Genomic DNA, 27,273 nt, shown 5'->3' on the forward strand with positions numbered 1-27,273 from the left:
AGCAGGAGCAATTTAACTATCACAAAAGACCACAACAGCAACAAAATATGTGAGGTAATCATATTTTTCACAAAACGAAGACCACACAGTTGGGAAGCTTAATGTCTGTTTAATCAAAAATAAGGAACAGGGAGAGGCTTGCAAAACTCTGGGAGTTGAGACTCAGGTGCAGGGTGAGGGTCTCATTGCAGGTCTTCAGGCTCCATTGAATCCCCCTGGCGTTCTTGTGCTGAAAGAGGGAGACAGGAGAAAGGGTTAGATACATCTAGCAACCTATAGGATGGGACATTGCTGACCTATTTTAAACGTACCTTGTGTTTCCACTCTCACTTTGCCATCAATCCAAAACCAGCTGAGCTGCAACATAATACAGAGAAGTAATAATCAACAGAAACACAAAGACATGGACTTCCGGTGAAGAAAGTGACCATCATGGCTGCTTAGCCCTTTGCTCTGCTCCGCTGAGCTACTCTGCCCCCATGCCACAGTTATAAAACTGGACCAAACTCGACTAAAATAGTCTCAGATAGTGGTATAAGACAGGATGTCGCAGGAACCGAAGCAAAATCTACCTCGAACAACAAGGAATCCGAAGAAGATCCCGACAGAGATGGAAGCTCAAGGCGGCGGACAGGCAACACGTGCCGACGACACAAAATCTGAACTTGCAAGCATCAACAGCCTCCTGAGAGGAATTGCAGCAGATGTGATCAATGTGAAAATGGGCCTGGAAGTACTACAGAGCACGGTGGAGAAGCTTGGAGGAAGGACGTCGGAGGCTGAAGCGAGGATTTCTAACCTAGAGGACATTAGCAACAGCCGAGGTGCTAGCATAGATGCTACCGCAGCAGACGTGAAAAAGCTACAAGATAAAGTCACATACTTGGAAGATGCAGGGAGGCGGAATAACATTCGTATAACGGGTATACCAGAAAATGCTGAGAAAAAGGACCTACATGGTTTTGTGCTTAGCATATTTACTGAAAAGCTGGACCTGGAAGTGGATATGGAATTCGAACTGGAGCGAGCACATCGCGTTGGACCGAAAAAGTATGACGGGTGCAGCCGACACATTTTGGTCCGCTTACTGAGATTCAGCGCCAGAGAAGCCATTCTACGGGCCGCCCGCGACAAGAGGAGAGTCAAATGGCAGGGCAACAAAATCTCCTTCTTCCAGGACCTTTCTCAGGAGGTACTTCAGCAGCGTAGGAAGTTTGATATGGTGAAGAAGCAAAGAACGCAAAATACCGTACTCTATGTTGTATCCAGCAACTCTTAAGACTACGGTAAACAACCGATCCCATATCTTCACCTCGCCGGATGCAGCAGCGGGTTTCCTTGGAACACTGGACTGAATACCACGGTTATTGAACTGGCCAGTTTCGGACTCTAAATTACCGCACAGGTTGGTGGAGACACATGTTGCTGCGCTGCTTGCTATTCACAGTAAGAGCATTGGTTCCACATGATGTTAACATATTACATATATTGAGCCTGGTTGTTGTAATCCTTCTGTCTCTGAAGGGGTTTGATTTAGACATGGGCGTAATTTCCACTGGGGACAGAGGGGACATGTCCCCCCCACTTTTCCAAATCCCGTATGTGTCCCCCCCGCTTTCAAATGTGTTTATTTTTAACCGCAGACTGCCCGTCATCGCCACGGAGGAGCTGGACGGTGACAGCCTGCCTCTGTGGCTGCGCGCGCATGCGACTAGGAACGTCGCGTGAATAAACTATAAATAGCCCAATGAAGGATGATCAGGTAGCCTACTGCGGTTGTGACAGAAAAAAACAATGACACGCCAACAGCAGCAGCAGATTAGTGCTTGGGTGAAAAGAAAGAAAGGAGATGTGAGTTGGTTGATTCAGTAAATTAGCTCAGGATAATCATATTTTCTATCTACACCTGTTGATGTTCGGCTAATGCCGGATTTGCTAGCTTGATGCTGCCTACCGGGCGGCATTTACCGGCAGTTACTCTCTACACACAGCGGCTCCGTTGCCCGTTAAACAGCTTCGTCTTTATCAATCTATCTTATGTTCTTCTTTCTCCAACAATTAATGAAGGTTATTAAGTGTTTTAGCTCCTTTGTTGTTAATATTGACCGCCATTTGCTCTATGAAGAAAACAAGCCTCCCTGTCAGTGTTCTCACGCTGTCCTCACATCCCCGGGCGGACTGTGGGACAGACTCGGAGGAGTAGAGGCAGGGGCGTTTCTAGGGGGGGGCAACAGGGGCCAGTGCCCCCGCTCCAAAAAAATGGTTACAATATTACGATTTATTGGAACTAAAGCAAATCAGAGACCAGGATGTACAGTATATATTAAACTGTTCATTACCTTATATAAAAGAAAATACTGTTTATGTTTTTAAATTAAATTGTCACTTAAAGTTACTAAAACAAATACTCCAACTGAAAACAAAGGGCTGTAACTTAAATGAAATAAAAACAAATACCTTTACAAAAACCAATAGTAATTACTGTATTTTAAGTTTATTTTACACAGTTTTTACACTGTCTTTATCATGTTAAGCCACTTTTATTGTGCCCCTCTCATCAAATAACTTGCCCCATCCTATTTTTATACACTTTTATTAATGATTAATTTATTACATTTGGCTACACAAACCACACACATGTCACTAATTTGTAAATGTACTGTTTTTAAATGAAAATTGTCACTTTTTGAATAGTGTTGGATTCACATTAGTCTGGCTCCGGTCTTGACTCGGTCTCGCCCTGCCGTTGTCGTGGTCTTGGTCTTGACCTCTTAAAGTCTTGGTCTTGCCGGTCTTGGTGTTGTCTTGGTCTTAGTTAAGGTGGTCTTTATTACAACAATACCAATGGCTCAATATGATTATAACACCATTGCTTTCATAGCGGAGATCAGGTGAGGTGGAGCTGCCTCAAGACACGGAGGGTGAGGCAGATAGAAGCAGCAGCAGCACAGAGTTGCAGCAGGTATGTTAAGTGCTGTAGTCAGGTGATTTCAATTTGAGATGAGAGGAAGAAGTGTATAAGAAATGAATACAGTATGAATATCGTTTAAAGTGTTGTAATGTAAAGCAGAACAAATACTTAGTTGCTCACAAGACTGAGTGCACTACTAGTAATAATACAACCAACATGATTTCCCAGCATTGTTCTATACATTTTTGTGTCATGCTTTCATATCAGAGATCAGATGAACTGGAGGGGCTTCAAGACAGAGAGGGTGAGACAGGAAGAAGCATTTTAGAGTTGCAGGTAAGTGCTGTATAAAGGGTCAGGTTATTTGGTATTTTCAATGATGTCTCATGTCAGCAACAGGCTAGCATATTGTCATATTTTATAGGAGAGACCTGAGGAGACAAACATAAGGAGAGAAGTGCAGGCAGGCAAGCAGAAAGCTGAACCAAACCATGTTGACCCAAAGCTCATTGTAGTGCAGCAGCTTATCAACAAAACGTTAAGATTCCAAGAAAAGTGGTACCGTGAATTTCCGTGGCTCCACTACAGTCCAGGAGTCAATGGAATCTTGTGTTTTTTCTGTGCTCAAGCTTTTGGGCACGGAAGATCACATTTGGCCAAGAATGCAGATCCAACCTTTTGCAAAACTGGTTTCCGAAACTGGAAAAAGGCAATTCAAAAATGTGCAGAACATGTCCAAAGCAATGCACACAGAGTTGCTGTCACTACCCACTGCCAACAAACTACACCAGTCAATATCCAGCTTTCTTCAGCCAAAGCTGCACAGCAACAGGAATCAAGACGGTGTCTATTAAAAATTGTGAGCTCTGTACAGCTCTTAGCACGCCAGGGAGATTTGTCAGGAGTTTATCCTTGCGAATGAGTAGAGGAAGCATGTGTTTAGTTATTTTAGCTGAGAAGAGCAGAGAGGACAGTAAAGGACACATGGAGAGATGGGATTGAAGGGATAGATTGAGGACGATGAAACATTTTTTTTATATTAAAAGTTTGATAATCTGTTGTTTGTCTTAAACCTTCGACCTAAGCCATTATATTACATTTTTCTATTTATTTTTACCTGTTTTTGGTTCGTCTGGTCATATTTTGAATCATTTGTTGTATGACCATAAATAAAAGAAGAAGAAAAAACAAAGTGGAAATTGAATCTCACATTATCTTTATTTTAATCACACAAACATTAATTCTGAAAATGTTTGACTTTGTGAAATGATTATCTTCAGTGTTGGCTATCGGCCACAATATTAAAGAATTAAGAAAGTAAGACAGCTTTTCCTTATACATATTTTAGTATTTTTCTTTCTGGCAGAATTTATCTTTATGGCCAACTACATTTTTGCCCGTATTTTTTATCACCATAGTCCCTAAATGTTTGTAGAAATGCAGGAAATGAGATTCATATCGAGAAAGGTTTTATTGCGGAGAGCCCCCAGACCCCCTGTTTTTGTGTCCCCCCCACTTCTCAAACCAAAGTTACACCCCTGGATTTAGATATTATCTCAGGGAAATGTCTGAGTTTATTACTCCCCATGGATGTGGCTGCGCCTACATACAGGTTTTGGGTCGGTATGCAGGTAGATTTACTTTATCTATTTATCATTACGATTTTACCACTGCATGGGTGTGTTTGTGTGTACACGCACACCTACGTGAATGTGCCCCAGTCTATGTCGGTCTGGTATGTATCTTGTTTTATACATTTTGAGTTATAATTTACTAATTAATTCTACAGCATGCCTATCTATTGGGTTATTTTTCATAGCTTCTTATTTCCTTTTTTCCCCCTGGAAGACACACTAATATTTAGTAGTGGTTGAAGAGACGGGCGATTTTATTTATGGATAACACATATAAATAACAGTCTTTGGGGGTGGGGGTGGGGGGGGGGGGGGCGTGGCATTCAGGGATCCTTTTCACAGGATGCACTATAGAAGTTTAGTTAAAGGAGGAGAGCCACATGTTCTGCTTTGGCTCGTAGTCGTAGTTTTTCTATGTCATGTATGTGTTTTGTTTTATGTTAAGTCTGTCGTCTTACAAGGGCATGTTTCAGTATGGCTGGAGCTCTTAACGTTTGCTCTGGTTGCAGTTTTTCAAATAATCTTGGTACCTATACATCTGGAATTGGATAGTGGGTGATCTGGTTAGATTGACATCATTGAATGTTAAGGGTGCTAACCTAGCCACTAAAAGGAAGAAGATTTTACTGTATTTAAAACAAAAAAAAACTGATCTGGCTTTCTTGCAGGAGACCCACCTGGAAAAAAACTAACTCTTTGTTGTTTCAGAGGGACTGGGTAGGACAGGTTTTTTATAGCGCTGGATCCTCTAGCCAGAGGGGAGTTGCCATTTTGATACGAAAGAATCTCAAAATTAAAATACTTAAACAACAATCAGATGAAGAGGGGAGATGGATAGCTATCGATATTGAATTATATGGTGTTAGATGTACTTTTATGAATATATATGCCCCAACAGCGGACTTGCCAGGTTTCTTTATAGACGTCAGCAATAATATAAGACAATTCGGAAACTCGTATATAATATTAGGCGGGGACTTTAACCAACTTAGGGACCCTCAAGTTGATAAAACCTATAGGCGGGGTATAATACGAACCTCAGGGACTCAGAAAGCTATTGATGCAATGGAAAAAGAGTTGGGATTAGTGGATGTATGGACATTTCTCCACCCGTTGGAAAGGGAATATACCTTTTACTCCAACCCACATACATCCTATTCAAGGATAGACTATTTTCTTATCTCAAAGTCACTCATTTCTATTACAGAACAAACGTCCATAGGTAACATCTTAATATCAGATCATGCTTCGGTCGGGATAGCGTTTCGTTTAGGCCAAATGCCAAGAACCCCACCCACTAGGTGGAGATTTAATACATCCCTACTCCGAGATGGACAGTCCCTGGAATTTATAAAAAACGAAATAATGGATTATTGGCTGAATAATGAAGGCTCAGTTTCAAACACAGCCGTGGAGTGGGATGCATTTAAAGCAGTCATTAGAGGTCGACTCATTCAACACTGTTCATATCTGAAAAATAAATTGGTGCAACGGCTTAAGGAATTGGAGCTGGAAAGAAAAAATTTGGAAAATGTACACTCTTTCCAGCCTGACCACGCTACCCTTTTAGAACTAAACAAACTAAAAGTAGAATTTAACTCCATATTACAGAAGAAAGTAGAATATACATTATTCAGAACTAAACAGAAATATTATTAACATGGGGAAAGAACAGGGAGATTTCTGTCAGAGAGCAAAGCAGCAGTATACACGATCAATAATACCAGCAATACAAAATGATAGGGGCAATCTGAAGACAGACGAGACAGACATTAACGCTATATTTAACATATTTTATCAAGATCTCTATAAATCAGATAATCCTTAGGGTCAGAATGTAAGACATGTTCTATCTGAGATAAGATGCCCAACCCTGTCAGACGAAGAACGGGGTGAAACTGGAGTGGACATTACATTAGAGGAGGTTAAAAAGGCCATAAAAGACTTACAGAATGGTAAATCCCTGGGGGAGGACGGTCTCCCAGCTGATTTTTATAAAGCCTTCTCAGATTTACTTGCCCCAAGGCTACTTGGAGTTTTTAGAGATGCGTTAGAGAGGGGATCCCTCCCAGACAGTATGCAAACTGCTTTAATCACTTTGACTCATAAAAAAGGTAGGGACCTGCAGCAGTTTGGTAGCTACCGACCCGTATCACTGATTAATGTTGATGCTAAGATACAATCCAAGATTTTGGCGTATAGACTGGAGGGTTGTCTACCAAAACTTATCCACCCAGACCAAGTGGGCTTTATTAAAAATAGAACATCGTCTGACAACCTCCGCAGGTTGCTTCATCTTATGTGGCAAGCTGGAAATGAACCGGATATAACTGTAGCTCTATCGCTTGATGCTGAGAAAGCATTTGACAGGGTAGATTGGACGTTTCTTTTCCAGATGCTGGAGAACTTCGGCCTTGGTCCATCTTTTATTAAATGGGCCAAATTATTATCTCAAAATCCTAAGGCATCTGTGGTAACAAATGGCAGGAAATCCCCCCCTTTTGAGCTTCATAGGGGAACAAGGCAGGGCTGTTCTTTATCTCCCTTAATCTTTGCGCTGGTACTTGAACCATTAGCAATTGCTATTAGGCAAAATGACAAAATAGTGGGAATAAAGGCTGGTGGAGAGGAACATAAGCTGCTCATGTATGCGGATGACATTTTGATACTGACCAGAAGCCCCGCAACAACAGTGCCTCACATCCTCAACGTGATCTACTCTTTTTCAGACGCGTCAGGTTACAAAATAAACTGTTCAAAGTCTGAGGCAATGCCCCTATCGAGACTCTGCCCACCTAGTGTTAGACAGGGATGGCAATTTGCATGGCGGCCATCTGGCCTAACATATCTGGGTATCAAGCTCACTCCACAGCTGGAAGACATAATGATGAACAACCTAATTCCATTAATCGAAAAAATAGAATCTATTTTACAAAATTGGACTAAGCTGGGGTTATCACTCTTGGGGAAAATCAATATTCTAAACATGGTAATAGTCCCTAAAATGAACTATTTAAGTTATACGCTACCATTAAGCTTACCACGCAATGCATTATTGAAATATAATAAAGTTATATACAACTTTCTATGGGATGGCAAAAGACCATATATAAATCGCACAAAACTATATGCAGCCATAGAGGATGGTGGCCTAGGCCTTCCCCATATAGATTGGTATCATTATGCGTTCTGTTTGAAACAACTATCAAAAATATATATAACAGCCAGACAAGCCCCAATGTGGGTTTCTATCGAGAGACCTTGTAAACCCTCAACCTATCCATGCTTTTATTACGCAAACAAATGGGGTCACCCCTCATGATAACCCAGTCCTCACCTTTTCACAGGAAACATGGAGAACCTAGATTACAGGCTCAAACCCCACTTTTACTCGTAAAATGTCACTATGGCATAATTCAAATCTGAAAATAGGCAAAAAAACTTTACTGGTCTGGTTGGTTGAAATTGGGAATTGTTTATATTGGGGATCTATTTGAAGAAGATCAATTTATGTCCTTCGAACAATTAAGGAAAAAGCATAGACTCCCAGGTAGGGACTTTTGGAAGTACTTGCAGCTAAAGAGTTGTATCCTGACACGTCTTAAACAATCACCACTTATTTCAAAAACAGAGATACAGGTCAGGCTAGAAAGAGACTGGCACTTAAAAACTAAAACGTCATGCTTTTATAACCTTATGAGGGAGTCTCATCCACCCACATTTGCAGGCCTTAAGAGATGCTGGGAGAAGGACATAGGGGAAGAGATAACTGGTGAAACATGGGGAGAAATTAGTAGGTCATGGTTTAAAGTGTCAAGGAAAATACAGACACGTCTGATTACGTGACGTCTGAACATATTGGACTCCAAGTAAAATGGCAAGGCTCGGACTCAGAGGCTCTGACTTGTGTTGGAGATGTGATACTACATGTGGCACTCTTCTGCACATGTTGTATTCATGCACCATGATAGATTTCTTATGATCGAAGATTATTACCTTCATTAATACAGTAATAGCCTCCTCTCTGGCACAGGGACCAATGCTTTGCATACTAGGTATGGTACCAAAGGAAAGTGGTCTGAATGCCCACCAGATCTCATGTTGCAGAATAGCACTTATTACTGGATGTAGGATAGCGTTGCGACATTGGAAAACTAGAAGGGATATATCCTTTAAGGCAGAGGTGGGGAACCCCCGGCCCCCGGGCCGTATACGGCCCGCGAGACCATTTGATACGGCCCTCGAGGTAATTTATAAACACACGCAAACATTTTTAGAAATCTAGACCGCAAAATAATTAAACAAGCGAGTGCCTGTTTTTCCTGGGCAAGGTCAGGGTCCTTGAACACAACACGAGCCTAACGTGTCATCACGTGGTATATGTCTCGTCTGACAGGGGTGCAGTTCTGACGGAGCGCACCAGAACGTCGCTCAGGCACTTCCAAAAATTGTAGCACCCATAAGGAGCCGTACACATGCCGCAGTTTATGCGTGGCTGTGTCTTTAGTTGAAAGCCCTGTGGCGATCTGCTCATCTGTCATACTGATCATACAGTCAATAACTTTGTTGTTATTAGCATCTGGTTAAAGCTATGCTAACGAATATAAGAAGCTTTTTCTTAAGCCAGTGAGGTAAAGGCACATATTCATATGATCATTATATTTATAAAAAAATAAGAGAATAAAGTAAACAGGTATAAAATACTATATGACCGTAAAAAAAAGTTGTTATTAATAAACAAGAATACAGTTTGAAAGGGTAGTGATTTGTAAATATATCCATAAAGAAAAATAAATCTGCTTACAGTTCTGTTTCATATGGGTGTTGAGAGATGTATCCATTGATCTCTTAATTATGCTTTCAAAGTGCACCAGATTGATGCTTTTAACTTCAATATTTAAAAACATTTTTCCCGGGAGCATGCCTCCGGACCCCCCAAGAGGAGGTTAGGTCCCCCCCCCCCCCCACACTTAAGACATGTCCACATGGATAGGAAACTAAATAGATTTGCACACATCTTGTGTCCATATCTTTCGGTTTTGGTGGTCATTCCACAACCGGTGCATCAAAATGCAATGCAAAAGATTTAATCTCAAAATATCAAACTGTTAGGTGTTGCATTTTGTTCCAATGTCTATACAAATGATTTGTGCAAAGTTTGAGGAAATTTCATTCAGATTTAGAGGCGCAACGCAGCATGTCAAATTTTGCCATTTTGCCAAAAAGTGCCATTTTCGGTGCTTTTAGAACTCCCATTTATGGATAACATAACATGGCAATTTCTCAAAAATACAACAAATAGTTATCGAGAAGATGTTTTTGAAAGGACCTAAATGTGTTTATTTAAGAAGAAACGTTGACATTTGTATTGAACATCACTGCAAAATGGTTGAAAATGTAGTCCTAGTCAATTCAATTCAATTCAATTCAATGTCATTAGTTTAGTCCTTCACTGTGTTCAGCTTGCGCTTGCAGCGGCGAAGATTGGGCTGTTCACAGCGGTCATGCTCAACTGCTTGAAGCACATTCTGCAGATGTTGCTCACTCTTGGCTGCTGCCACAAAGTCTGATGTGAGTTTGACTCCACGCTCGGCACAGTCATTCACGACGTTGATTGCACGCACATTCACCACACCTGCCTGGAATGATGCACTGGTAGCCCAATCCTCTACAGTGAGTGAGAGAAATGCTGGATCGATGTGCAGCTGGTGCATTCCAAACCAGCAGTCTGGGTTGGCGAGGTCGGCCAACCTGGTGGTCGGCGAGAGGACTGGAAACTTTGGCTTGCCGAAACCAGTGCCAAAGCGCTGCTGTGGGGCTCGCATGGGAAGATCATCTGGCTTGTGCTCCAAGATGGCATCCGCAAGTGCACGCCGCTCATCAGCTGGCACCTTGTTGCTGAAGAGTGCCAGGGGCAGCATCTCACCGGTCAGGTACCAGAGGTGCCTCTCCAGTGCTTTCATGGCCGAGGTTGCAATGCCCTCGTCAACAGACTTGTAAGTGTACAGGTTGTGGTAGAGTTTGAGGTCATTCCATGCGGCATCTACGGCTGTGTCACAGGTCAGCCACCATGTTGCGTAGATGTGCGTAATGAAGTTGGCAAACGCCCGAATCTTCGGCACCTGCTGCCGTGTGGTGATGGTGCCCTGGGGAAGCAAGGCGATATGCTGCTCCATCAAAGCCAGCTTGAGAGTGTAGAGGAGCTTGGCCATCCAGCGTGCCTTGTGCAGAGCTCCCGGCCGTTGGAAGTTAACTGGAGTCTGTGCTGCATCATCTGCACCCAGATAGACAAGGCACAGCTGCACAAACTCATGGTAGTCGCCTCGCTTGTAGTCTATCACTGCTGCAGCAGACACAGTGAGTTCAGCACGTAACTTGCCCAGGAACGGTTGTTCGGCGTTGGCAGTAATGTAGCGGGACAATGGGCCACTGTATTTGTGCGGCAACAAGTTCCAGTTGTCCTGCAGACGCTTAAACAAGGTAACCTCTGGTGAGCGTGATGCCTCCACCTTGAGGTTAGTGAAGATGTGGCTGAGGAGCACCTCACCAATGTGATGCCGGCACCCGGACCAAAGCAGTGGTCTATCAAGTGAGACCTGGATGGCAATGCAGGCTGCTGTGAGATGACCTGTGTTTGATGCAGTGGTGTCAAATGCCATGTTGACAACCTGGTCGGCACAGCACCAGTCCTGCAGTAGCTTGCATGTCAGGCGGGCGATGATCTCGCCGCACGCCTCGTCTTTCCCCTTTGTATATGCTGGCACACCAAGCAGTTTGAGCTGCTCCGCATCTCCAACCACCACTGTCAAACGCTCCTCCAACTGGCGCACATTGCTGAGCGTCGGTGTCAACTTGCTGTCCCAGTGCAGGGTGCACATGGGAGATGGTGTCCACTGCTTCTGGTGTTCTTTATTGACAACCTCCAGCACTTGGCGGCGTGATCGATCTGCTGTCGCGTAGGATGCTGAAATATTTGCACAATTGCCGCCCGACCCTGTGATCAAGCCGCGCGTGAAGGCAGCCTGCTGCATCGGTGTGATCTTCAACCGTGTAGCCAGTGACACGAGACTTGGCCGGCGGAGGATGTCGGGTGGAATGAAGGCTGTGGTGCCAGTCTTCTTATGCTTGCAAGGGGGTGTGTTCTCAGCCGGTAGAGTGGCTATTTCATCTGTAACGCTATCCTCATCACTTTCGCTCTCCAACATCGCCATTCTGGACTTCACTTTCATTTCCTGCTGCTCACTGGTAAAGTGTGACTGCCGGGCAGCTGCCCCAGCTTCACGCTTCTGTCGCCGCTTTACCTTGGATTGCAACTTGGCGTCGAATGCGCCAAATGTGGCCACTCTGTTTCCCTTCATGCTAGCCAGGAAAGCAATGTCCTCTGGATTGCAGATCTTCTCCTCTGCGTTTGGAGACCACAGTGGGAATGTTGAATCTAGCCTGCGCTCCATTGCATCCACCTGTCGAGCTGTAGCCTTACTGGAGCGCCTGGCCTGTGGAATGCGCCGCAGCTTGTTGTTGACGTCAACTAGCTCCACCATCTTGTTGCACGCACCCCGATCGCTCACCATTGGGATATTGGCCTTGGCGTAAAATGGCCGCACCTGCTCCAGGACTACTTTGGCTGCCATGAAGCGTGACAAGGCTCCATTCATACCGGGTCGCTTGTCATGTAGTTGCACATCACAGTTGTACAGCATGCACCGCAAGATCTGACGACCACTTGGCAGTTTGGCCCCAGTAATCATGCCATCCGCATTGGTGATGCTGGCACCCAGACCGAAGACCAGGCTACGGCTCCTCTGGCGTGAGCCTACGGGCGAGGGCAGCATCTTATGAGAGCCGGATACTGGGGCAGGTAGTGGTCTAGATTGCCTGAAAATATAAAGTGGTTTAACACAAAATAATGTATTAGTCTTTTGTTTTCTACAGTCAAATGATGAATAAGGATAGTGTTACAAATATACCTTAGTAAATAAAATAAAAAAAAATACCTTAGCATGCATTATCCACTTGAACCTTAGCATCCATTCAGAGGGGAAACTTGCCAAAAATAGCAGATCTGCAAGCCCACTACATGCTCACTTATAATAAGACATAAAACATGCACACAGGCGAACCTTAGACAAATAACTAATGTTAGCAGGATGACTAGCAAACAGTAGCTAGCTGCATGTAATTAACACAAAATTACATAAAACTAATAGACATTTTTATTTTACTCATTAAATATACCAAAGTACAACTCATATGGCAATGATCCTTAATAAAAGTACACCAACACAAAGAATAAAGAGTAGATTACCTCAAATGTCTTCAGATCAGAAAATATTTTGCATACGTTATTACAACATGAATTGGAACATTTTTATCCCCTTAACAGATCAGCAGGTTAAAAATGATTTTTTTGATGCACCCTGCATGTGCATGCATGCGCGAGTCATGGTAAAATATCTGGATTAAGAGGTTGCTTTTTCTTTGCACAGCATGAAAGAAAGGCGAAATGAATGGGCTGTGATTTTTGTATTTGTAAGCAGAGGTCAATCATTTGTACGGCCCTCGGAGGATGTTGAAAAAATTGAAATGGCTCTTGAGAGGAAAAAGGTTCCCCACCCCTGCTTTAAGGAATGGATGGACGAAAAAGCCAAAATCTCCTCCTATGAAAGATTATGCTATAAAATGATAAATAGAATGGATATCTACATGAAAATATGGGGCCCTTTTGTGGTTGTGACTTGAAGTGATGGAGAGCTCCACCCTTTCAAATAATTGAAAACCCAAATAAAGTTATAATGTGCTGTACAACGTATTTGATGTATATAATATGTTGTATTGTAGTATGCAGGATGGTTTACATACAGTACCACGTATCATGTATATCATGCACAGGGTTGGGAGGGTTACTTTGTAAATGTAATCAGTTACTGATTACTGATTACATGGCTCTGAAAGTAATCCGAATACAGTTACAGTTACGTGTCTTAAAAAAGTAACGTAATCAGATTACTTTTAGATTACTTTTGGATTACTTTCTTTTTCCATCACAGATGGGTATGTTTTGGTGAACAGGAGGCACAAAAAGCTAAAGGAAACTGAACGTGTTTTTAGTGTTTTAATGGCTTATCAAGAGCACAACTGAAACATAACATCTGAAACGATTTAACAACATAATAAACTTTTGGGGGATGGGATGTGAGGAGTGAGGGACACGGCTTAGAACGGGCGTGTCGTCTTCTGTCCTGCCAGTGTTGGCAGGACCTCCTTCACTTCATGAAATCTATGCAGCACCAGGAGGCAGCGGGAGGGTTAACTCAGTCTCTGAGAAGACAAGCGTGCAGTGCCTTTCACGCACCGCCTTTCAAGCACCGCCTTCACTGTGCTTACCTTCAGAATCATCAGAAAGGCTAAAGAGCGGTGTGGCTGACACACACACACACACACACACACACACACACACACACACACACACACACACACACACACACACACACTTTAAACGCAGACTTCTGTTCCTCCATGTTTCGTTGTTATTGTTTCACTGAGCGGACCCGCACGTTTTTTTCAAACGCTCCCTTTTTTGGTCCATCTGCGGCGGTAATAGGTTTTGTGCGCTGTGATGATTCGGCTGTACCTTTGGTAATGAATATTAAATGTTGTGAGGAAATCTTTCCACCAATAATTCCAATAAGTAATCCGAAATGTATTCACTTCAGGTTTACGAAAGTAACTGTAATCAGATTACTCGTTTTTCAAATGTAACGCGAGCTGAATACAGTTACTTGATTTTTGAATTCTGATTACATAACGCCGTTACATGTATTCCGTTACAACCCAACCCTGATCGTGCATGCCATGGATGATGCTCTAACTCTGTGATGTTCCCTTTGTCCGTCCTGTCCGTCTTGTCAGTTATTGTCCTGTCTCTGGTGTAGTTTGCCGTGGTACTTTGATATCTTGATATGTGATACATTTAGCAGGCTGTGTTGTTATGTATGTATGTATGTTTTTATTTTTCTGGAAAAAAAAAATAATAATAATAATTTGAAAAAAAGAATCACAAAGACATAATATGACTCTGCTAAAACAACTCACCCATAAGTTATGTTTTTGTTTACTGTTTGGAAGTCTCAAATATGCACTCTAAATCCATATCAATAGCGATGAATCAAAAAAATAGCTCTCTTCCTTATTATTGTGTAACGTTAACTATATTATACTAGCTTGAACTCCAAGATGGATATCCTCATTTCACCACCTCCACCCACTACAATCACATGCCCCAATGTTATGTTTAACTAATATGTATCTCCCTCCACCCCGGATAAAAGCACGTTAAGAAGCCCCTTTTCTCTAATTCCACAACGTTGGAGGAAATAACATTCGGAGAACGGATTAATAGGCTGTTCGTGGTTAACGTGTGTTGCTAACTTTATCCGGTATCCTAGCCTAATCTGTTATCTGTAAACGTTAAATATACTGATTTAAGGGATAATCGACTCACATCCTTTAATACACATGTGTAGTTAATTTGATTCAGATGTTCTGATAATATCCGCAATATAAATCTTTAAACGTCTTCTTACCTTTAAAAGTCCCTTCTGAACGGTCTATTATGCTGCAACCATAGGCTGCTAGCCGCAGATCCTCTCAGCTAACTTCCGGGGAACTATTGAGAGGCTCCACGATCTGCCATTGCTGTAAAAAACTGGTCCATTGTAGTGAACAGAGATGTCGTAACTCTTCTATTATACAGATGTAGCGCTTCGTTTCGGGCCCCTGCTGAAAAGGAAAACCCCCCGCAGGACTTGATACGCCCCCTTGGTAAATACATTTAATTATAATGAAACCAGCTGCAATGAATCATGAATCCACCAGGGGGAGCCGTGATTGAAAACTGCCACACTGGAACTCATGTGAAATAATCAGCTGATAGATCTACAGCAGGGGTGTCCAAACTTTTTTCACTGAGGGCCACATACAGAAAAATATGCGAAAGGTTGGGCCACTCACTAAAGTTAAGGTATATCGCCTCACCTCTAGTGTATTAACAGTAATACAAATCAATCAATCAAATGTAGGTAAATCATTCTTGATAATTTATTATACTTAAAGAAAAAACTTTATACATCACATCTTTCTATGTATGGGTATTCATTTATCTATTTTCAAATAAAATCAATCAAATGTAGGTAAATTATTCTTGATAATTTATTATACTTAAAGAAAAAACTTTATACATCACATCTTTCTATGTATGGGTTTTATTTTTTTTTACAAAAAGGGTTGGCAGCTCATTCTCAAAACTGCAGCCTCAGATTGCTTCTTTGTCAGGATGGGGACCCCCTTCACAGCCCTGTATAAAGAGGGAAAAATAAAAGGACAAGGGAAAGGGTGGGCTTTATTTAACCTAGTTATGCAAATAATTTATTGCGGTTGTTAACACATCAGCTAACGTTTTTTAGAAAAATGTTATCAACTTTAATTGACTGAATTTATTAAGTAATTGGGCTTTTGAACACATGAATACTGTGCAATATATTTTAACTCACCTACAATGGGAACAGCGTTGCACTTAATGGGAGCAGTGATGCTGCGCTCTGGACTGAAGGATGGCTGGCAGGTCAGGAGTAAGTTTGGTGGTTGAGATGCGAAGGACATCACAGAGATGGCTGTCGGTCATTTTGGTTCTCAATCTGCTTTTGTTCAGAGTTAACAGAGAAAATGTTTGCTCGCATATGTATGTTGTGCCAAACAGACTCGTCATTCTTTTTGCGTGGCGTCGCATCAGAGGAAACTTGGCCTTTTCCAAGCTCTGGTAGAAGTCGGGTAGGGAGAGGAGCTGATGTTGATTCTTCAGAGAATCATCACACTGCATTTCGATGAGTTCTAATTGCAGACTCTCTTCCACTTCTTCTGCATCCATCAGGAAGGGAGTTGAGAACAGCTTGATTTCTTTCTCAATGACAGAAAAATCTTGGAAGCGCTGATTGAATGATGTCATAAGAGTTGTGATCACAGACACATATTTCCCCTTTTTAGCAGAGAGGTCGACCTTTGGATGAGCACATTTGATTTCGGACAGCGTAGGGAAGTGCGCAAGGTTGAAGTTGCGTAGTTGTGTCTCAAAAAGACGAAGCTTCGCACAGAATGCTTTCATGTGTGCATAAAGTTGTGGTACAAGCTGGTCTTTGCCTTGTAGGCTCTTGTTCAGTGAGTTAAGATGACCAGTAAGATCAACTAGAAAGGCCAGGTCTGCCAACCATAGAGGATCACTCAGTTCATGAAGAGGTCGGTCCTTCTCTTTCAAAAACTGGTCAATTTCTGATCTCAGGGAATAAAACCGCTTAAGCACGGAGCCGCGACTAAGCCAGCGCACATCACAATGATAGAGTACGTCCCCGTATTCAGCATCGACATCAGATAGGAAAGCTTGAAATTCTCTGTGGTAGAGCCCTCGTGCTCGAATTATGTTGACAGTTTTCACAACTGTGGTCATCACATCGCCAAGCTGGACTGTCTTGGCACAGAGAGCTTCTTGGTGGATGATACAGTGCAATTTTACAGCCTCGCCTCCACTCTCTCGCACCTTGGCGCACACCATAGATGCCATTCCTTTGCGCTCGCCTGTCATAGCGGGAGCCCCGTCCGTTGCAACTCCACACAGCTTGTCCCATTTAAGTTGCATCTTGTTAATTGCACCTGACACGGCTTCAAAAATGTCCTTACCCGTTGTTGTGCCCTTTAGACTCCGAAGATCAAGCAGCTCCTCCGTAATGCAAAAGTTATCGTCAACTCCCCGCAAAAAAATTAACAGTTGTGCGGTGTCTGTGGCATCTGTGCTTTCATCACATGCAATCGAGTAAAAATCAAAAGCACAAGCTTTATGTGACACTTGATTTTGTATGTTAGCTGACAAGTCTTCGATTCGCCGCACAATTGTGTTTCTGGACATGCTCACGTTGTTGAATTCCTGCATCTTTTCCGGGCACATTATTCCAGCGACTTTAATGAGGCACTGTTTAACGAAGTCACCGTCTGAGAAAGCTTTCCCGTGGCGCGCTATGAGTTGAGCTACCTCATAGCTAGCTATTGTAGCATTTTCTTGTGTTTTGTTAGCACGGTAAAAGTACTGTTGTTGAGCCTGCAGGTTAGCTATCATTTGCTTGACTTTCTCCTCTCGCTCAGCAGCAGTGTAGGACGTGAAGGTCGGATGCTTGGTTTCGTAGTGTCGTCGTACATTGTACTCTTTCATCACTGCAACCGTTTCATTGCAAATCAAACAGACACATTTCCCCCTGACTTCTTTGAAGAAATATTCATTTTCCCACTGTGTTTGAAATTTTCTGCATTCACTTGCTATCTTGCGTTTCTTTGGTTCTGCCATGTTGTCGTCACGGATTTTTTTTATTTGAAACTTTTTTTTGTGGAGAAGCTGCATTAGGACTGCAGCTAGTGAGTAGCTCCACCTACTGGTCAAACTAAGAACTACAATAAAGTCAAGTGCAAGTTTCATGTGTGGGCCACATTCTATTCTATTTTTATAATTTGCTGCGGGCCAATAACAAATGGATCCCGGGCCGCAGTTGGCCCGCGGGCCGTACTTTGGACACCCCTGATCTACAGGTATCTGATATAGCGGATATTTGTTAAGATCCATATGTCACGGATAGGATCATATTCTGTGCTAAATAAGAGACATGTAATCATTTACTAAACATCACCATGTTTTTATTTAACAAAATAATGTTGTTTAATTCAGATTGGCGTAAGTACAAAACCATCGCTATGTTTTTAGATCAGGAAATGCAGCCTGGCTCAAACAAACGATTTTCAATCATCATCCTCACGATCATTTAATGTATCATATGTTCGCGAGTTGAAATGCATGCACTAGCCTACATTTAATTTAATTTTAACTAAATAAATGTGGTTTAATCCACATAATTTACTGTGATAATTGTTTACTGTTGTGCACATTACTTTTCACTGCGTGATGCACCCCTGGTTAAAAGCTAAACTGCATTTTGTTGTCTCATTTCGTTCGTTGCAATAACAATAAAGTTGAATCTAATCTTGAGCAGGAACAAATATATTTAGTACATATCTGACATTAACGATTAAACACATTTGTGCATTCTTTAAACCGAGTCAAGCCGACTCCGGAGGTGGCGGAACATTAATAATAATAATAATAATGGCTTTAATTTATAAAGCACTTCATATTTGCATTCAAATCCCGAAGTGCTAACATCGTAAAAAGAATAAAAAGCAATAAATAAAAATAAATAAGTAAAAAGAATAAAATAAGATAAAAGGGTGATAATAAATAAATAAAAGGTCTAGGGAAAGGCTCTATTGAAGAGGTGGGTTTTGAGGCCTTTTTTAAAAACCTCCACGGTCTGTGATGCTCTCATGTGGTCGGGGAGAGCGTTCCACAGACTGGGGGCAGCCGAGCAGAAGGCCTGGTCTCCCATGGTACGGAGCTTAGTCCTCGGGGGTTTGAGGAGGTTTGAGTTGCTAGAGCAGGTGGTCCGCACGGAGGTAAGGGGGGTGAGGAGTTCCTTGAGGTATGGAGGGGCTGTTCCATAGATACACTGGTGTGTGAGGACGGAGACCTTGAATTCGATCCTCAATTCCACAGGGAGCCAGTGAAGTGATTTCAGGATGGGGGTGATATGATCATATTTGCGCACCCTCATCAGGATCCTAGCAGCGCTGTTCTGGATGTACTGGAGCCTCTGGATGCTTTTCTTAGGGATCCCGATGAGGAGTGCATTGCAGTAGTCCAGCATTGAGGAGACAAAGGCGTGGACTAGCTTTTCCGCGTCAAACAGAGTGAGTGAGGGGCGGAGTTTGGCGATGTTCCTGAGGTGATAGAAGGAGTTTTTGCACAGCTGTTTAATGTGGGCCTCAAAGGTCAGATGGGCGTCCATTTTCACACCCAAGTTGGTGACTGTTGAGGAGAGGGTAATGTCGTGGCCGGAGAAGGTGATGGTCGTGATGGTGGATGACCGAACCTGATGTGGGGTGCCAACTATAATGGCTTCGGTCTTGGAGCTGTTGAGTTTCAGGAAGTTTAGCTTCATCCACGCCTGTATCTCCTCCAGGCAGGTAGTGAGTGTGGGTGAAGGCAGGGCTGCAGAGGAGGTAGGGTTGATCCTGAGGTACAATTGGGTGTCATCAGCGTAACAATGGAATGATACTCCATGTCGGCTGATGATAGAGCCAAGGGGGAGCATATAGAGTGTGAAAAGGGTGGGGCCGAGAACTGATCCTTGAGGGACACCACAGGTGACGTTGTGGGTACCCGACTCTGCCTCACCCAAGGAGACGTACTCTGTTCTCCCGGTGAGGTATGATGTGAACCAGTCAAGGGGAGAGTCAGAGAGTCCGATGGTGGAGTGCAGACGATGGAGGAGGATGCCGTGATCGACGGTGTCGAAAGCTGCAGTGAGATCAAGGAGGATGAGGAGAGAGGGAGAGCCAGCATCAGCCGTCATCAGCAGGTCGTTGGTGACTCTGACCAGGGCAGTTTCTGTGCTGTGGCCTGAGCGGAAACCAGACTGGAACTTCTCAAATAGGTTGTTGGAGTTTAGGTGGTCCTGGAGCTGAGCAGCAACTATTTTTTCCAGCACCTTTGACAGAAATGGAAGGTTGGAAATGGGTCTATAGTTGGCCAGGACTCCCGGGTCAAGGGAGGGTTTTTTAAGACTAGGTTTGATGACAGCGGTTTTTAGGGCAGAGGGGACATGGCCAGACTGGAGAGAGAGGTTTGCGATCTTAGTGATCATGGGGCTCAGGGTGCAGATGTATGATTTCACCAGAGCTGACGGAAGGGGGTCCAGGACACAGGTGGAGGGCTTCATCCTCCTAACGATGCCCTCAACCTCTTGCTGAGAGATGACCGTGAAACAGCGAAGAGGCTGGGTTGTCCCAGGCTGTGGGTCAGCAGTTGGAACTGGAGGTGCAGAGGGGCTAGAGAGGATGGAGCGGATGGTGTCAACTTTATTTTTGAAGAAGGCGGCGAAGTTTCTACACTGCTTCTCAGTGGAGTCGGAGTGTAGAGGACTTTGGGGTTTGAGGAGGTGGTTTATTGTGGAGAAGAGTTGCTTGGAGTTTCCAGTACTGTTGTTGATGATGATGGAGTAGTACTGGGATCGTGCATCTCTGAGGGACTGTGCGTAGGCCTTCTGGTGTTCACGATAGGCTAACAGGTGAACAGTGAGTCCTGAGGCCTTGAGCCGCCGCTCAAGGACACGCCCAGCTGTCTTCATTCTCCGCAGCTCGCCGGTGTACCATGGGGCTGAGCGCGAGAAGGTGACCATCCTGGTTAGGAGGGGGGCGTGTAGATCAAGGAGACTGTTAAGGGACTGGTTGTAATATGCCACTGACTCATTTACTGATGAGAAGTTGGCAGAGGAAATATGCTGGAGGTCCAGGGTCATGATGTCCGGGTTGATGATCCTCAGGTTCCTGAAGCGGATTTGGCGTTTGGGCTTGCTGAGTGGAGACTGTAAAAACAGCTCCAAAGAGATGGTCTTGTGGTCAGACACCCCCAGGTCATACACTAGCAGATTGCTGATGGGGGCGGAGTTTGTGATGACCAGGTCCAGCGTATGGCCCTTGGCGTGTGTGGGGACATCAACATGCTGTGTGAGATTGAGACAGTCCAGGAGCAGCAGAAACTCCGTGGCAAAATGGCAGGAGGGGGAGTCGACGTGAATATTCAAATCTCCAAGTATGATAATATTGGCAGAGGATGTGCATACACCTCCTCAAACCCCAAAAGGTCTTGTATCTCTGGAATGAAAGCAGAATTGGGTTTGGGTGGCCGGTAGATCAGAAGTATTGTCAGAGCGAAGGGGGGTTTACATTTAAATGCAAGGCATTCAAAAGAGGACAATACAGGCAGGGGCAGGAGTGACAGTTCCAATTCCTTTCGGTAGATAACAGCTAGGCCTCCACCACGACCAGTGTTGCGGGCTTTCTCCAAGTAGCTGTAGCCAGGAGGGCAGGCTTCATTGAGTGTGGAGTAAACCTCTGGCTGATGCCAGGTTTCCGTGAGGCACATGAAGTCCAATTTCTCATCAGTGATATGGTCTTGAATGAAGGATGCTTTATTGCTGAGAGATTGTGTATTCAAAAGTTCTATTTTGGCTTTAGAAGATGTGGTGAATCTCTGTAGGGGCCGGAGTAGGCTGTAATCCACTCCACGTTTTCCAGACTCCTTCGTGTGTGGTGGTCTCGCGATGCTCTCCGTGTATTCATGCAGCGGTCTCGCGATGTTTCTGGCGCGATTTGACCCCGCTGTAGCCGGGCTCTGATGACGCGTCAGATGTGCGACACCACGGCAGACAGAGTGGATGGATGGAATTTCTGCATCTCCGTGCTGGGAATATACAATTTGTCCTCTTCTTTGGCTTCGGTGGATATAGTGGTGCCGACGAAGAAGTCCAAGTTGTTTAATGACTGAGGTGCAGGTTGGAGCGTTGGAGTGGTTGAGACTCAGGAGTTGGGGAATGGAAAACTTCAACATAGCAACAGGTCGGGCGCCGAAGAAGTTTGGTAGCGGTGTTTAGCAGCGAGGGCTAACAGCAACGAGACAGCTAGAAGGCTATCCCGTTGGTATACCTCATGTCCCGGAAAGAAACAGAGGCTTGGGAGTCCGCCTGCTATCACAGTAGTAGCGGGAGAGAGGCAAGAAGTCAGCCGGAGATAGTCAGCGAGTTTGGGCGATACAGCAGGTGAGTTTGGGCGGTACAACAGGTGCGTCCCGACAGCCGTCGGGTCCAAAACCGTCAATGATCACGAGGTTTAAGATATAAAAGCACTTGTAAAACAGACTAAAAGTTTAGCCATGTAACTATAGCTTAAAAACAGATAAAATAGCTTAAAAGCAGATAAAAACTCTGAGGCGTATGAGAAGCGGCGAACATACAAGCGCCAGCGTCCTCTCCCTGCTGTCAAAAATGTGTTCATTATCTCCACTCAGATCAAAGGCTGCGCTAGGGTGTGAAAGTCTCTTCATTACTTGAAGGTGCCTGATGACATGTAATCATTCAAACAAAATCATATTTTGTTTCTTTTTAACGAAATAAATGTGGTTTAATCCACATAATTTACTGTGATAATTGTTTACTGTTGTGCACATTACTTTTCGCTGCGTGATGCACCCCTGGTTAGAAGCTAAACTGCATTTCGTTGTCTCATTTTGTTCGTTGCAATAACAATAAAGTTGAATCTAATCTTGATCAGGAACACATGTATTTACTTAGTACATATCTGACATTAACGATTAAACACATGTGTGCATTCTTTAAACCGAGTCAAGCCGACTCCGGAGGTGGCGGCACATTAAGGCCCCGGCCCATCGAGGACGAAAACAGTCGTTTGCGTTACTGTTTAGTGTCATATAGACCGTTCTGCCACACTAGGACGACCGAATATGACAGTAAACAACTGCGGAAACGATAACGGGTCCCAAGATGGATAGAACGGCATACACAACGCTCTGGGGGGTCCAACGGCTCCGTGTGTAAGCCCTATACTATCATTTTCTGATAATGATGAGGCAATAGCCCCGCCTCTCCCCACCTCTGCTGCTCACCCCCGCGTCAAAGTAAACTGCACACTGAATTCAGATTATTTATCTTTCTCTCGATATGGACATAAACGCGAGTGAAGTCTAATCTGACAGGACGGAGACACGCAGCTCTGCTCACCTGCAGCTCCTCCCGCTGTGATGCAGCGGTGAACGGAGCAAAACACACACTTCAAGTCAGATCATCACCCTTAAGCTATTTTAATTACCTCTCAAACTACCTAAACTAGTTATAAATATGTTTATTTTTACTTTCGGCCGGGTCACTCATTACTGGATCAGCTGCTGCATGAGACAGACACTGACGCTGTCCGAAGAGAGGGAGGAAAAAGAGAGGCTCTGTGTGTTTTATTATATTATATAGAGTCGTTATTCATTTGTGTTAAAGCTCAATAAATAGCAAAGAAGACCTTTGACCGGCACTTTTATAATTTTGTCCGGAAGATTTAAACTTTAATACATGTTGACTGGTGAAAAACTCTGCCCGGTTCCCTCTACCCCCACCGCGAAGAATAAACAGAAGGGCAACCATGACAACCATGCTTCTTCGCTGCTTTTGTGGAGGAAGTTACAGCGCCACGTACAGGCTCCTGCATATGTACTGCAGCTTCTCCAGCGGTTGGCGCTAAACGGAGCTGTCTCGTGTGGACAGACACTAGGCTTGTTTGAGACGCATTGCGGCTTGCCTCGAAAGTAGACGAGAATAGCCGATCGCAGCCGGGGGAGGTCTCAAAAAGATCGCCTGAAGTCGGACAGCTCCGAGTCGGCTTCGGCTTCTTCTTCTTCTCTCGGTTTTTTGGCGGATTGCAAACAACTTTAAGGTGCATGCCGCCACCTCCGGAGTTGGCTTGACTCGGTTTGCATAAATAGAATGCACACATGTGTTTAATCGTTAATGTCAGATATGTACTAAGTAAATAAATGTGTTCCTGCTCAAGATTAGATTCAACTTTATTGTTATTGCACATATTACAGATACTGAGACAACGAAATGCAGTTTATTTTCTAACCAGGAGTGCAACAAGCAGTAAAGTGAAAAGTAATGTACACAATCTACAGAATAAAAGATAGAATGAATTGAATGATGAACAAACAGTGAGGGGTATGAATACACTAGATATACACAGCAGCCTGTGAGCAGTATGAACAGTGTGTATGAATATGCTAAGATATATAAAGTATGAAAACGGGAAGCAGTGCAAGTATAGTATAAAATATATAGATATTAATTTCATGATGATAAACATTGTGGAACAAACAAATGACCAGACCGTTCACCAGCCTCCCACCCCCCATGTTGATGTGAACTCTTAGTTTAAAACGAATTGGCCATCGGAATGTGTGGAGGAATTCCCCCAAGGGGGATGGTCGCATTCCACAGCTCTCCCCCCCGGCCAAGACACACATTGAGTCCAGAAAATGAATGTTATTAAGAGCTGTAAATATAATAAGCCATTCTTCTCTTGCATACTTATATTGTCTTCAGACATGCATATATTATGTTTAATATTAAATGTAAACATTGAATGAATCTGCATGAGAGCAAAATGTATAAATATGAGCATTAAAATATAGGAATATGAGAAAATGCATGAATGTCTGAGTGACAATATATTAATGTGTGCTGTCCGATAGTCCACCATTTCCACCGGAAATATCAAACATGTAATAAAAGTGAAAAACAATGAACAAGACTTAACCTATTAATAATAATTTATTATATTTATTCCGTTTGGATGTAGGATTGTTGACTTTGTTCAGAGCAGTGATCTTCTCTGCAGCAGAGAGCTACGCGCTGTCAGACCGGACCCTGAAAAGTATTATCATCTGAAATTAATCATTATGTTATTATATATACACATTATGTATATCTTCGTCTCTCTCCATTTCCTGCCGTCTCTTTTCGGTTCCCGCCGTCCCTCTTCGTCTCGCTTCGTATCACTCCGTTTACCTGATTACCTCACCCCTTCCTGAGCAGGATCTAACGTTTCCAGTATTTTCCATTTCGTAAAATGATCAAATACGGCGAAGATATTAAAATAAATGATTCCATTTCTCATACTTTTGAAATGTATTAACTTTATATCATCGTATCTCCGTGTTTACTCGGTCCTTGTGCATGAAACCAAGACTGGCATATCGTTTCAAGCCAGTACTTTCGACAGAAACACACGGCAATGTTGTCCTGACTGTTGTTTTTATGCGGCACCGGCTTGAACAGGTCATGTGATCTGATCACGCCGGCGTGACGACTCCAAAGGGTTAATATTACATACATATAAGTATTGTTACAAATGGTATTTAGAAATACTCTGTTGTACTTATTGATGCATAAATGTGTTCATCCATTCAATGTGGCATCTGCTATAATGGGGTTAAGGTATGATATTACTTAATAATACAATACATTAGAATATATGATATGATAATTACATTTGAGTTTTATTCATTTCTTATTTGATAGTTTCTCATTATTTTCTTTTATTTTTATCGCTCATCTTATTTTTCACTCTCACTACTGTGTAAAAACACCCCAACAATATTACAAACAATATTCTGCATAAAGCAAACTATATACTTTATTTGATCGAAAATATTGATATTTTTTCATTATAATAGCCTGTGAAAACTATAACAAATAAGTGATTAAATGCTACAGTATTCAGCAAACACAACTACAGAGCTGCAAACATTGCAAACAGACTAAGTTCTACAATACCCAGTTGTCTTGGTGTATTTGTGAATGAAGCGCCATCTCATGGTTAAATCCTGTAATTGTAAAAATGAAGAACTTTGGCAACGCCCTCTAGCAATTTGGCAAAGCCCCAGCCACTGGCATCCGCTGGGTTTTTGACTGGGACACACCCATGTGAGTCCTATCTGGAGTGCTACATCTGTATGGCTCTGGTCTTACCCAAAGAGTTCAGGACATCTGTCATGAAGAGTGTGCATGACGACATGGGTCACTTCGGAATAGAGCAAACTACAGATCTCCTGCGATCCCGGTTTTACTGGCCTAAAATGGCTGCTGCGGTAGAAGCAGAAGTGTAGACGTGTGACCGCTGAATTCGGAGAAAGACCCCATCTCAAAAGGCTGCACAGCTGGTCAACATAAAAGTAACTCGTCCGTTGGAATTGGTCTGTATGGACTTCCTCTCGATCGAACCTGACAAAAGCAACACAACCAATGTCCCGGTGATCACAGACCATTTCACGCAGTTGCTATGCCCACACCCAACCAGAAAGCTTGTACCGTGGCCAAATGCCTCTGGGAGAACTTCATCATCCATTATGGTTTCCCAGAGCACTTACAGTGACCAAGGACCTGACTTTGAATCAAAGACAATTAAAGAGCTTTGTGAAGTGGCAGGGATTCAGAAAGTTCGGACAACTCCATACCATCCAAAAGAAAACCCAGTTGAAAGGTTACATCGGACGCTTTTAAGCATGTTGGGAACCTTACAAGACGGAGACAAAGCGCATTGGCGAGACTTTGTACGCCCATTGGTGCATGCCTACATTGCACTAAGAACGATGTCACTGGGTTCAGCCCTTACGAGTTGATGTTTGGGAGGCAACCTAGGTTACCTATTGACTTGGCATTTGGTATCCCACTCTTTGAACGCAACCAAACATCTCACTCAGACTATGTACGGAACTTGAAGTCTCATCTGAAGGAGAGTTACAGACTCGCATCCAGCAATGCTGCTAAAAATGCTGCAAGGAACAAAGCCAGATTTGATCGACGCACCACATAATCTAAACTTGAAGTTGGTGACCGTGTGCTGGTAAGAAGTGTTCGTCTTCGAGGGAAGCATAAACTTGCTGACAAGTGGGAACCTGCAATTCATGTGGTGACAAAGCGGGCCGGTGATTTTCCAGTGTACACAGTGAGACCCGAGAAACAAGATGGACCGCTGAGGACGTTACACAGAGATCTCTTATTGCCTTGCGGATTTCTCCCTGCAACAGAAGACAATGTAACCTCGCCGGAGCCAGTCTCACGGAAAAGGACCCGGCAGAACACTTGCTTGAATCCTGCTGCAAAAGATGCAGATGAAAACGTGAATCAAAATCAGTCAGATGAAGAAGTTCCTGTGAACTGAAATGTAAACTCTCAGTGTGTG

The 27,273-nt window shown here is 43.4% G+C and overlaps 2 protein-coding genes and 1 long non-coding RNA gene across 5 annotated transcripts in view; 1 reads left to right on the forward strand and 2 right to left on the reverse strand.

Moving 5' to 3' along the window:
* Positions 1–95: 95 nt before the first annotated feature.
* On the reverse strand, positions 96–1,084 carry LOC307031459. Its single transcript, XR_013805971.1, has 3 exons — positions 957–1,084; positions 312–357; positions 96–229 (listed from the first exon to the last, which is right to left on the reverse strand). It is a non-coding gene; the product is annotated as an uncharacterized lncRNA (long non-coding RNA).
* Positions 1,085–1,737: 653 nt separating this feature from the next.
* LOC307031457 (uncharacterized protein) overlaps positions 1,738–27,273 on the forward strand; it is a 28,278-nt gene continuing 2,742 nt past the window's right edge. Inside the window, exons 1-3 of one of the 2 annotated variants that reach the window (XM_079668587.1) lie at positions 1,738–1,851; positions 2,882–2,962; positions 3,179–3,247. In XM_079668587.1, coding sequence (XP_079524713.1) covers positions 1,795–1,851; positions 2,882–2,962; positions 3,179–3,247 — 207 coding nt within the window. In that variant the 5' untranslated portion in view covers positions 1,738–1,794. Of the gene's footprint in view, positions 1,852–2,881; positions 2,963–3,178; positions 3,248–3,335; positions 4,088–27,273 lie in introns of those variants that run through there. The other variant, XR_013805970.1, reaches the window with a different exon arrangement.
* On the reverse strand, positions 14,027–18,316 carry LOC307032462 (general transcription factor II-I repeat domain-containing protein 2-like). Of its 2 annotated transcripts, none has more exons than XM_079670442.1 (2): positions 16,099–18,316; positions 14,027–15,898 (listed from the first exon to the last, which is right to left on the reverse strand). In XM_079670442.1, the coding sequence occupies exon 1, from the start codon at positions 18,200–18,202 to the stop codon at positions 16,118–16,120; it is 2,085 nt and encodes a 694-aa protein (XP_079526568.1). In that variant the 5' UTR covers positions 18,203–18,316; the 3' UTR covers positions 14,027–15,898; positions 16,099–16,117. The 2 variants fall into 2 exon arrangements, with proteins under 2 accessions (XP_079526568.1, XP_079526567.1); XM_079670441.1 differs by having other exon boundaries at positions 16,095–18,316.

Source organism: Notothenia rossii, assembly GCF_949606895.1.
Source record: "Notothenia rossii genome assembly, chromosome: 3".
Lineage (NCBI taxonomy): Eukaryota > Metazoa > Chordata > Actinopteri > Perciformes > Nototheniidae > Notothenia > Notothenia rossii.

Excerpts from the sequence above, each read along its gene's own strand:
- LOC307032462 (XM_079670442.1), bottom strand. The coding sequence starts at position 18,202 with ATGGATCTTAACAAATATCCGCTATATCAGATACCTGTAGATCAGGGG.